The sequence below is a fragment of the Hypanus sabinus genome, chromosome 2 (assembly GCF_030144855.1).
Source record: "Hypanus sabinus isolate sHypSab1 chromosome 2, sHypSab1.hap1, whole genome shotgun sequence".
Taxonomy (NCBI): domain Eukaryota; kingdom Metazoa; phylum Chordata; class Chondrichthyes; order Myliobatiformes; family Dasyatidae; genus Hypanus; species Hypanus sabinus.
Window position 1 is genome coordinate 72,233,648 of NC_082707.1, and position 12,068 is coordinate 72,245,715.

Below are 12,068 nucleotides of genomic sequence, written 5' to 3' on the forward strand. Positions count from 1 at the left end.
GAGCATGTGTATCAGATTCTGCCAAGCTTAGCTTGAGGTAAACACTGCTGTGGACATCTTGCCCTATATTTCTTCCTTAGTGTATGGCAGCAAAGCTCAATGAAGTGCAACTGCAGTCTTTCCACTGAACCAAGCAATGAGTGCAAGTGGATTACCTTTTCACTCTCCATCCAGTATTGCGCTCTGCCAGTTGCACTGGGTAGTAAAGTATGATATCACACGAAACATTTAGATGTAAGAGCCAATGTATTATACGTATTTGTTTAAAGATAGACAAAAATTACACATTAACTGAATGTCTGGTATCAATCATCAACTAGTTTAATTATTCTGTTGGCAAAGAATGATTAAGCCCTTGAACTCCCAATGTTATTGAATAAGAAATTTAGTTTGCGAATTAAAAAAGTAGATGAGATTAATATTGTGTGTCAATGACAGATTGGTTGAAGTAAGGTTAGTAGCTAAATATATTCAGCAATTTCTTTGAAAAATGTTAATGCAAAGATCTAATTTATTCTCTTTAGGTGTTTGTGGCCAATCCAAATAAGACTCAGCCTATTCTGGATATCTTGCTGAAAAACCAGACTAAACTCATTGAGTTTCTCAGCAAGTTCCAGAATGACAGGACCGAAGATGAACAATTCAATGATGAGAAGACTTACTTGGTCAAACAGATCCGAGATCTAAAGAGACCGGCACCCCAGGAATCTTAAAGCAATGTTATGAAACAGAACTTAAGCAACTGCTGTCTATAACTGAACATCAAGCACCCTTATTCGATTCTTAAGGATTACTGCTAATCTGCTGTCCCGTGAACGGTTTTTGTTTTTTTTTTGTTTTGAAGTCAAAGATGAATTTTAGCTGCTGCTTTCCTGCGCATTAGAGCACAACATGGACTTTCTCTGGAGTTTCTTGTCATTGAAATGATACAAACGCACTGTCTTATGGTTAAGTGTTGGTGAAGGGGAATTTAGTTTGTTAGAAGTTAGGAAATTAGAATGGTTGATAAAGGTTAACAACAGTAAAACCAAGAATGTATGCCTAGTTTTTAATCCATTAGGCAACTGTGTAAATTTCTGAAGGATTTGATCTGTACTAACAGTTAAGGTCCCACGCCACAGTCATAAGAGTTAGTGTTGGATATCCATGCTGTTTATTTTTCTTTTTGAACTTGGTGAATTACTTGTGATTTAATTTAGTTGGGAACATTTTTCTATGATCTGTTTTCTGAAATCATTTAATAGCATTTGCTCACAATGATTTAAAGTGAACTCAAACCTATTGTGGGTTGAGGAGCGAATTTAACTCATAACTTTCTGGGATGCAATGTAATGTGTGATGGCCATAGGGCAATCTGGCTCACAGAATTGTGGCACAGATATTTTCCTGGTGCTTTCCTAGTGAATAGTGTGTTCTACCAAGAACACTTCTAAACCAGGGAATTTATTGGTGAAGAAATTGATCCATGAAATACTACTACCACCCTCCAATGCCCCCACCCTAATGCCGCATACACAGATTACAGAATGTAGTGTTTGCCAGCAGGATTTCTTTCCATAGTTGTACACAATTTATAATCCTGGCAAAGAACTGTAGATCTGAAAAGTATTCCTCCCTTCCAACCCTATTCCAGCCCACCCTGGGATATGATTGTCTCCCTGAATGTATTCAACTTTTGAGGAGAATTAATTTGTTGGATAAGAGTTGTTCTTACAGGGAGAATAATGTACATACACATTTCATTAGTTTATAGACTTTTGCAGGCAATTTGATTTTCAAAAATTGACAATAGATGCATTCAAACATGTTTTAGCCATGTTAATTTTAATTAAAACTATTTTCTGTTTCGGAGTTAGCATTGCAACTCTGCACTTCATTGGAGGGATTTGCCAGTTCCTTGTACATAACTCGTAGACCGCTCAGTTCTAAAAATAATTTTGTACAGTGGAGGAATGTTATTGTATTAGTCTAACTATTTACTTAATATTGAGTTTTGCATATGAATGCTGGTATGTAATTTGAATATTTCTGCTGATCCCATGAAATTGCTGATTTAATATTTGTAGTAGAACAGCACTCAAAAAAAATTCCATACTTAAGCTATCTGCTAAAAAGCTGCCGTGATCAGAATAGGCTATCGTATAAACTGGATGCAACCACACTCCACCCACACCTTGCAAAAAAAAAACTGGATTTATCTTCACTAGCAGTGAACCCCACATATTCAGATACTAAAATTGGGATTTCATTTAAAATTGGCTAAATAATCCTGCAGAAAAGTTCTTTGTTTGTCCTTAATAAAAGCTCACTAAATAAGGTTGTAGTATAATTTTATTTTCTTTCCATACCAGTTTTAAACTCTCAGCCCTTGTATTAAATGTGTGTTGGCTTTTAGATTCCAGGGCAACAGGTTTTCCACTTTTATAAGCTTGGAAGTAGAAGAAGATACCCGAAAGAAGTTGGTGCGATTTTACAAACATCCTTGCTACAATGTTTTCTGTTGGGATGTACTGAAATGGTTATTTAGTAAATGTTGCACACCAGATCTAAAGCCAATATAAACTGATCATGCCAAAAAGTAGTTTTAAAACATTTCCAAAACTACCATGAATTTGTCTATTCTTTTCCACCTCATGACAATTTCATGATAGACCGAGTGATCTTGTACTACTGATACTAGAAATATTGTATTTGAAGTCACTAATGTGAATTTAGCCATAACACAATTAGTCAATATTTTAAATTCCTGTGGAGTTACTGGCAGAACTAGATTATTTGATTGTCCATTTAATACTTACACTTTTGACACTTCAATTTCAGGATGGATATAATGCATGTTTTGTCAGTGGCTGGGAGGAGTTAATCTACGCCTTGCTTGAAACTTGGTTGTTAATATTGATTATAGTTTACTCCTGGACACTTACGATTGCTTTCAGTGTTGCGTATACACTTCAATTCACAAGTACAGACTTTTTAAAGTTATGTGTACAGCCATCAATCAATGTATTTGGAAACTTGTTTTATTAGAAATATCCATAGGGATTACTTGTTATTTGATGGCTGCATAAAATAACTCAGTGAAAAGCTATTTTGCAAGTCTGTCATTGTAAAGAATTGGAAGCCAGGCATTAATGAGTAATAACTTGCTGTGCAGTCCATATCACAATTGGGTTGTAAATGAAAGCATGAATTCACATTAGAATGATGCTCAATATATGCGCACTTAAGATAGCATGAGTCTGGTTAAAACATTCATAAGCTGATGCAGGTTAGCCATATGTATATTGGAATAATGCTGAAATAATCAATTATATCAAGCTGTTGCGCTGGAATCTTGAAGTATTTGTGAAACTGCCCTCCAAAGATATTTCTGCAGGATGTGAGCACAATTTTTGAACAATTAGAACTGATTTACAATAGTAAATCTTTCTAAACATGTCCTGTCTCATTAGAAACCATTGTTTAACATCAAAACATCACACCCTAAGGATACAAATAAATTTTGATTAAACATGCAATGTTTCAGTGTTTTGATTTTACACTTAAAGCAGATTGGTGTGTGGAAAATGTAATAGTCGTGTAAGGTATAATTTTGAATGTTGAAGTTGGTATTCAACAGTTTTGCATATCTAATATTTCTCTCAATTTTATGCCTCTTGCAAACAGTCAATTTCCTTCAGCAAAATAAAGATTGCCTCCTTTCTGTGGCCATTTGCTTTGGCTCAACATGGTGCACCAACTTCACACATGACCCAGAAGAGTTCTTGATCTTGGATGCTGAAGACTGGAATTGAATATTCCGTATTTCCGTTGATGATGAGCAGAATGTTTTTTTTTCTTTTTCTCAAATCATTGTTTTGAAAAATGCAAAATGCATTATACCCAATTACTTTTTAAACTCCTTACAAGCCATGGCATTTAAGTCAACATTTTTACATCTGTATGATAGAAGGTTTGTATTACTGACATTTATTTAGATATAAACTCTTTTACAAAATGTATAACACCAGCCAGAATTCATTTATTGGCTCAGTTCCAAGGAAAATTTTGAACCGTAGTTATGTAAAGTGAATGTCAGGGTACTGATGAGTGTTGTGGAGCAGAGGGACATCAGAATATAAGTGCACAATTAGATAAAAGTGGCTGCACAAGTTGACAGGATGGTGAGGAAGGCATTTAACATGTGACATTCATTCTGGACATGGAGTTTAAGAGTAAGGACACTATCTTGCAGTTATACAAGATGTCAATGAGGCTGTACTGAAATATTGTGTACAATTTTGGTCCTCCCTATTATGGGAAAGACATTATCAAAGTAGAGAGAAGGTACAAGAGAGATCTATGAGGTTGCTTCCCGGACCAGAGAGCCTGTGTTTATAGTAAGAGGCTGGGCACTCTAGATCTTTATTCCCTGGAGTGCAGGAGAATGACGAGTGTCCTGAGAGTTATGTTATGAGGAGAATGGTCATAGTCTTTTCCACAAGACTGGGGAGCCCCAAACTGGAGGGCACAGATGTAAGATGAGAGCAAAGAGGTTTAAAAGGGCACTACATAGAGGGTAGTGAGTAACTGGAATGATGAAACAATTGTGACAGGTACAGTTGCAATATTTAATAGACTTTTGGATAGATAGTACATGGAGTGGAAGGTAATGGGCTGAACACAGGCTGTACAGGTTAAACACCATCTACCAATGTTCCACCCATTTTCAACTGGGCTATACCCTCCTAAATCTTTTGATAATCTGCCTCCCATCTCCAATTTCACCAAGTTTCATTTCACTTGCAAATTCTAATGTAAACCCTTGCACTTTATCCTTGTAAATATACTTTGCACACCCTCTCGGGATATCACATCCTTCCTGAGAGGCAGTGACCACATTACTACTTCTCCAGAACATTTGTTTTCTGTTGACCAAGGGAGGGCTGCTGTTGGACCATAAAAATACCTCTGTTAAAAGTCTTTAATTTTATGGTTCTTATTTTCATTGTATAATTCAACTGTCCTCATATATAGTAAATATATATTGACTATTATTTTCCTTTGGCCTTATGTTTTTATTTTGTTCTTGGATTTATATTCTTTTAATCTTGTTTAATTACTTAATCCTGCATAACTGCAATTCCATTTGCGAGTTTGCAGATCCATTTATTATCGAGAGGTCCTTGTATCAAAATAATGTTATTTAATTATTCAAGGACTTGTTTTATAGTAAACTAAAATGATGTTGACATTGGTCATTTACTTTACTCCACAACATTTGCCAATTCATTACTAAGGGATTTTTCTGGTTTTATTTTCAAGGAATTAAGAATTAAAATCTTTTGAGAAACAAGACTGAATTCTGCATCGGTCATGTCTGTCTTGCCTCATTTCTCTTCTATGGTCCCTTTTTAAAATAAAGGATTAAATTTCTTCCAGTTTCATATAATTAATCATCTCAGCTTTTTCTACAAATTTATTTGTTCACAGTATTTTGTGATGGTGTTATCTTTTAACTCTGGACCACTAGTTTTATTGAAACCATGGTGCTGTGATAGTTTTAATTAAAAATTAATTAAAATCTTATCCAACTTCTGTCACATTTTACACTTTGTCATATTTTATGAATAGCCAACAAAATAAAAATTCCTAGAATTATCTGGTTTTAAAACAGATTTCTCTCTGGTATAACTGGATTTCAGTAAGAATCATTAAATCTGGATGAAATAAACAACATTAATAATTGTAAATGAAATTCTTTAAAAAAAAGTTCTATTTATGTGGGAAAGAAATCTACCAATCTTAAGTCATTCAACAACATAAATGTTAGGGGAACTCAGCAGATCACAGGTCATATCTGTGGATGGTAATAGAAACCCTTACCTGGTATGTCCTATGTGAGACTCCAGGTTTTGAGCAACATGACTATCTCTGTGCTTTCCGAAATAGGTGAATATGTCAGTCAGGGGTGTTGTTAGGATAGATAAACACCTTGTATAATTTACTTTGGGTAGATGACCTTTCTCAGATCACAACACTGCTGTAAAATAGACTGAGTTTTGGAAATACCTTCCCTTAAGTCTACTGTGCATTAATACAAGGCTTTTCATTATCAATCTCTGTTTCCAGGACAATTTGACCCATTGTCTCAATGATGTGAAATCTATATGTACCTACTTTGAATTTCCAAAGGGTTCAAAGGGCAGCAGAGTGCACCTTCTTACAAACTACTCAACCCTCCGGGCACCACCTGGTCCATTTGCAGTTCCCACATCAACTCATTAGTGATCTTAGACACTATAGAACTGAAGAGGAAGCAAGTCATTTTCAATATTAGGGGCTGTCTATGAAGATAAACAAAATATCACATTCACTAAATCTTTTGGCTTAGTCCATGGTGGTCAGTTTTGATTAACACCAGGTTTCCTGTTCTGTGGCATTCCCTGCACAACTGTAGCATCCCTCTGATATAGGAAATAATGCATGTCACACTATTTTTAAAAATCATTGAGATGTGGTTGCAACTGGCAAGGTCATCTAACCACTCAAGTAGTGGGGATGCTATCATGTTGAACTGCTTCAGTGAAGGTCCTTCCAGTTTGTGTCAGTGTAAACTGAACAATCCAGGATGGAAGTGTAACACATTCTCAAGACTATTTGATGTGCCACCTAGAACGAACTTGCCGGTGCGGTAGTTCCCATGTATCTCTTAACACCTTATCCTTCTGTTAAAGATCAGGATTGAGGAAGTACTGTTGAAGTAGTCAGGGCAAGAACATCTTGTGCATTTTGTTGATGGTGTATGTTGTAGCAACAGTATTCCGGGAATGGAGGTGTGGATGGGTTAGCTTTCTGAAAAGTTATCAATAGAAATGAGCAATCTCACTTCTGGCTTTATAATGGAAGGTCATTGATGCAACAGCTGAAAATACTTGGGCCGAAGACACTGCCCGCATGAATTCCTATAGTATGTTTTTATTGTTCATTCATTGTTGTGGACTTCACAGGCTGAAACAACATTTAATTGTCCATCTGCAATTACTCTTAAAAACGTAGTTGGATGTCTTGAACTAGGACAAGCGTTTTGAATCCTGGGATTGGGATAACTGACTAATAAACAATCATTTTCTTTTGGACAAGGTATAACACCAAATGATGAAATATTACCACTTTTTTGGACATTAACTTCATTTTAAGCTACTTAATATATATTTACTGTAGTTCACATATTCTTTTCTTTTTATTATGAATTACATTGTGCTGCTGCCACAAAGACAAAGTTCAGGATATTTGCCAGCAATTCTGATTCTGGCTTCAAAACAGCACATTCTAGCAATTGTGAATCAAACTGTCATTCTCAGCTCACCTCTGGACAATAGTTCAGTTATATTTATGACAAAGCAGTAAAAACATCAGGAGCTGAGTAGCCCTTGCACAATTCAAACTAAGCAGTACAATTGGCACTATCAAAGACACCTTGCATTACTTTGTTGAAGATTACGAATAGATTTAGTGAGGGTAATACGCCGGATTGAATTTGTCCTTACATTTAGTGGACCAAACATATTTTCTACATTGTTGTTTTCTGGAGCTCAGCTAGTGTTGCAGTTACATTTGGAATGCACATCATTATTACTACTGCTGAGATGTTGCCTTGCCCCTTTGCCTTTTGTGGTATTTTGTGCTGTCAGCCATTGCTTTACGTCAGATGCAGTGAATCAAATTGGCTGAACCTGGCTTCTGTGATGGCAAGGATCTTGGGCAGGAGCTGAGATGGATCACCTGCAACTCATTACTGGCTGAAAAGGATTATAAAAGTTTGAATTTGTCTTGATGTTATTGAGAAAGGGGATTTTCTTGGAGTGAACTCATCTTGTTAGCTGTTTAATTATCCAGACCACTTGTCACAACTAGATGGAGTAAGAGTGCAGAGTTTTAGATCTGTTGAAGGACGATCATTAACTGTAAGTTATCTAATTGTTTTTATATAGTTCAGTAGGTTTGTATTGCAGGTTGGCATCCAGTCTATGGTACATTAACTTTTCTAGCCATGGTTAGAAAAGTTTCTGAATGCTTTTAACTGCAATACCAGCCTGGTTTCCACATCAACATTATATATCAACTTGGATTTACAGAGTTTATTTTAAAATGAATCAGTTAAGGGAATTTTGTCAAACAATGGATTCTGAGGAAGAGAAAAGAAATAAAAGAAGCATATAGCAGATATAGAAAATTGAAAATGGGGAGGCCTTTTGGAGTATAAAATCTTTAGGGGACATAATATAAAAAGAAATTTGGAGGGCAAAGAAGGGCCATGAAATATCACTGATGATTAAGAGTAAAGAAAATCCAAAAGTATTTTACAAGTGTATTAAGGACAAGTGGGTAACCAGGGAATGAGTAGGACTCATGAGGGACCAAAATGACAATCATTCATGGAGCCAGAGGATGTATGTGAGCTCTTAAATTATACTTTGCATCTGAGTTCACCAAAGAGAAGACAATTGTAGCTACAGAACCTGGGGAGAGGGGGGATGGAACACAGAACTCTACAACATATTGTGATTATAAAAAGGGCTTTAGATGACTTAGTTGGCTCAAAGGTTGATAAGCTTCCAGTGCCTCTTGAAATGTTTCTCAAGATGATATGGGAAGCAAAGGAGCAGACTGCTGGGGGTTTGACAGGCAAAATATTTGCTAATCACAGGGTGTGTTGCAAGATAACTAGGGGACAGCAAATGTATTTGAGAAAAGCAGCAGGGATAAACCAGCTGATTAAAAATCTAAAACCCAAGGAAGTCTGGAGTTGCAACACCGACAAAATGCTGGAGGAACTTAGCAGGCCAGGCAGCATCTACGGAAATGAACGAACATTCGACGTTTTAGGCTGGGACCCTTCATCAGGACTGAAAAGGAAGGGGAAGATGCCAAAATGAAAAGGTGGGGGGAGAGGAAGGAGGGTAGCTAGGAAATGGGTGAAGCCAGGTGGGTTGGAAAGAGAAGGAATCTGATTGAGGAGAATGGACCATAGGAGAAAGGGAAGGAGGAGGGGACCAAGGGGGAAGTGAGGGGGAGGTGATGGGCAGGTGTGAAGAATTAAGAGGCCAGTGTAGGAAAAGGAAGGGAGGAGAGTTTTCTTTTTACTAGAAGGAGAAATCAATATTCAGTCTATTAGGTTGGAGGCTACCCAAGACAGAATATAAGATATTGCTCCTCCACCCTGAGGATGGCCTCATCTTGGCTCAGGAAGAGGCCATAGATAGTTATGTCGGAACCAGAATGAGAATTGGAATTAAAATGTTTGCCCATCAGGAAGTTTCACTTCTGCCAGATGGAGCAGATGTGCTTGACCAAGTGGCTCCCCAAATTTACAATGGGCCTCAATGTGGAGGAGGCTGCACTGAATGGAATAGATAACTGCAGAGATTTGCAAGTGAAATGTTACCTCACCTAGAAGGACTGTTTGAGGCCCTGTGAGTCTAATGTTAGTGGTGCAGAAATTATTAGAATTAATTCTAAAGGATGGGATTAATCTGAATCTGGAAAGGCAGGAGTTAATCGACAATTTTTGTCAGATAAAGAGGTAACAAAATCTATTGATGAGGACAATGCTGTTGATGCAATCTATATGGAGTTCAATAAGGCCTTTGATAAAGTTCCAGGTGGACAAGTGGTCCAAAAATAATTAGAGCCTATGAGAACCCAGAGCAAATTAGCAAATTAGATCAAAACTGGTTCATGCTAGAAAGCAAAGAATAATGTTGGAGGTTGTTCTGGAATTGAAAATTTGTAACCAGAGCTGTACAACAGATCAGTGCAGGGACCTTTCCTGTTTGCTATATATATTAACAATTTGAATATGAATGTAGAAGATATGATCAGTAAGTTTGCAGATGATATAAAATTGATAATATTGATTGTGAGGAGCATAGTTACAGGCAATGGGATGGTATTGATTAGTTGTTAAGATCTGTAGATCTGACAGGTAGAATTTAATCCTGCTCAGTGTGAGGGGATGCACTTTAGAGGGCTCATATCCAATAAACAATAAATGGCCGGTCTCTTGGGAGTATTGAGAAACAACGCAGAGGTTCAAGGATCCATGAATTTGGCTGCACCATGCTCTGGGGCATGGACTATCAGAGCAGGGAGCTGCCTCAGCTCTATAAAAGATTGGCTAAACCTCAGCTGGACTGTGTATGGTTCTGGTCACATTTACAGGAAAGGTTCACTAGGTTGTTGCCTGCAATTAAGATTTACAGTTATGAGAAGGAGTGGAAGAGGCTGTGTGGATCCTGAGGGAGGAATAAAAACCTATATGGGCTATAAGGCAGGAGACTGGGGCTGAGAGGAAGTGGTTCAGCCATGATGAAATGGCCTAATTCTGTTGCTATAAGTCGGGTTGGTAGTAGGAAACATGTCTCCGTAGTGACGGTATCTAACAGTAGAGGGCATAGGTTTGGAGTGGATTTGAGGAAGAACTTTTTCCCACTCGGAGGAAGACTCATCTGGGATGTTCTACATTAATAGGTGGAATAGGTAGGGACTTTAACATTTTAAGCCTGCAGACACGGGGATAGTAGATGGGTTTCATATCGTTATTGATGGCCGGAATTGGCGTCAGTGTCTGAAGAGCTTATTTTTCTGTGCTGTATGACTCGATTAATTCTTTATCAGGTACCTTGAGCCCGATGAAGAATTCATTAATAAAGAATTCATGAGGACGGGTGGGCTCAAAGATTTGTCAGTTATTCCTGGTCTGTAACTTTGTCGTTTAGCATAAGTGAACGTTATATTTTCCTTTATAAAAGCTCTCGCTTGATTGCCTACGAAAATAAATTCAAAGGCCTTCCCTTTCCACACAACAGACGCACGCATATCCCGAAACTTCCGGAAACCGAAGGGTCAGATCAGACACAGGAAGCGGGATAGCTGGCGACATTTTTTTTATTTGGTTTTATTTGCAAAGCTGAGTGAGAGTGAGTTCAATATTTTCCCACAAAATGGTGAAGATCTCACTGTCCAGCTCTCTGGGGCAGAAGACAGAAAAAGCGGAAGGCGAAGCGGATAAAACCGAAATTCTTATCCCTCAAGCTGACGTAAGTTAATTTTAATTTCTGCTCAATTACATGTAAGCAGTGTCGATTTCTTAAATTCACATATAATTAACATGCATATTGTTTTGTTAGAGGTTGTTTTAGCTTTGGGAAATTACTACTGTGTACCTGACGAACTAACATTCTTGGTATATTGAAACCAAGAACGTGCCAGAAATTACATTGGATTTATTGTATCTTAAAAGAGTTGTTTATAATTTTTGCGCTCGCTATTTATAATTCATTAACGTCTCCTCTGCGGGTGGTTAATAGCGTTGTCTCAAGAGCTGTTTTTTTTAAATTGGTTACATTACCGTGGAAAGGAACGGCAATGTTTATAAAATACGGTAGGAGGTACTGAAAACCAAGTTTCAGACAGGAAGCAACACACACAAAATGCTGGTGGAACACAGCAGGCCAGGCAGCATCTATAAAGAGAAGATGCTGCCTGGCCTATTGTGTTCCACCAGCATTTTGTGTGTGTTGTTCGAATTTCCAGCATCTGCAGACTTCCTCGTGTATGTTCAGACAGGAAGCTTTGTTAAAACAGGAGACTGAGAAAGCACGGGGAGGGGGGCGTGTGGGCGAGTGAAGGGTGTTTCACAAAGGAATGCAGATGGAAAGCAGGGCTTCATAAATAAAATTGTTCCGACAGGACGTTCATACCCTGTGCATCTTGCATTTTGTTAATCTGCCACTACTTGTTAATGCTTAATTACACAGATAAAGTTGACACATTTAACTACAGTTCATAGTGCTCATATTTTTTTTCTTACCTTTATTGCAAAACTCCTCCATTGCATAACACGTAAAATCCTAGCTGAAAAGCAAGATATTCTCTAGTGATTTAATTTCTTCTGTGTATTAATTTACAGGTGATTTCTCTAAACAAAATGCACATTGGGGCTTGTGTTTTTATGGTAAATAAAATAAAGATCTTTGTTTTCAGTACTGTAATTTATGTCTATGCATATTATATTATGACTTGCT

The 12,068-nt window shown here is 37.4% G+C and overlaps 2 protein-coding genes across 3 annotated transcripts in view; both read left to right on the top strand.

The window, feature by feature from the left end:
- Positions 1-5,036, top strand: part of LOC132379785 (calcium-binding protein 39) — a 76,901-nt gene extending 71,865 nt beyond the window's left edge. Inside the window, exon 9 of the mRNA XM_059948073.1 lies at positions 525-5,036. Within this exon, the coding sequence (XP_059804056.1) occupies positions 525-713 (189 nt within the window). The 3' untranslated portion in view covers positions 714-5,036. The remainder of the gene's footprint in view (positions 1-524) is intronic.
- Positions 5,037-10,405: 5,369 nt separating this feature from the next.
- The window catches only part of LOC132379793 (integral membrane protein 2C-like), a 36,131-nt gene continuing 34,468 nt past the window's right edge, over positions 10,406-12,068 (top strand). Inside the window, exons 1-2 of one of the 2 annotated variants that reach the window (XM_059948086.1) lie at positions 10,406-10,521; positions 10,851-11,081. In XM_059948086.1, the coding sequence (XP_059804069.1) occupies positions 10,986-11,081 (96 nt within the window). In that variant the 5' untranslated portion in view covers positions 10,406-10,521; positions 10,851-10,985. The other variant, XM_059948079.1, reaches the window with a different exon arrangement.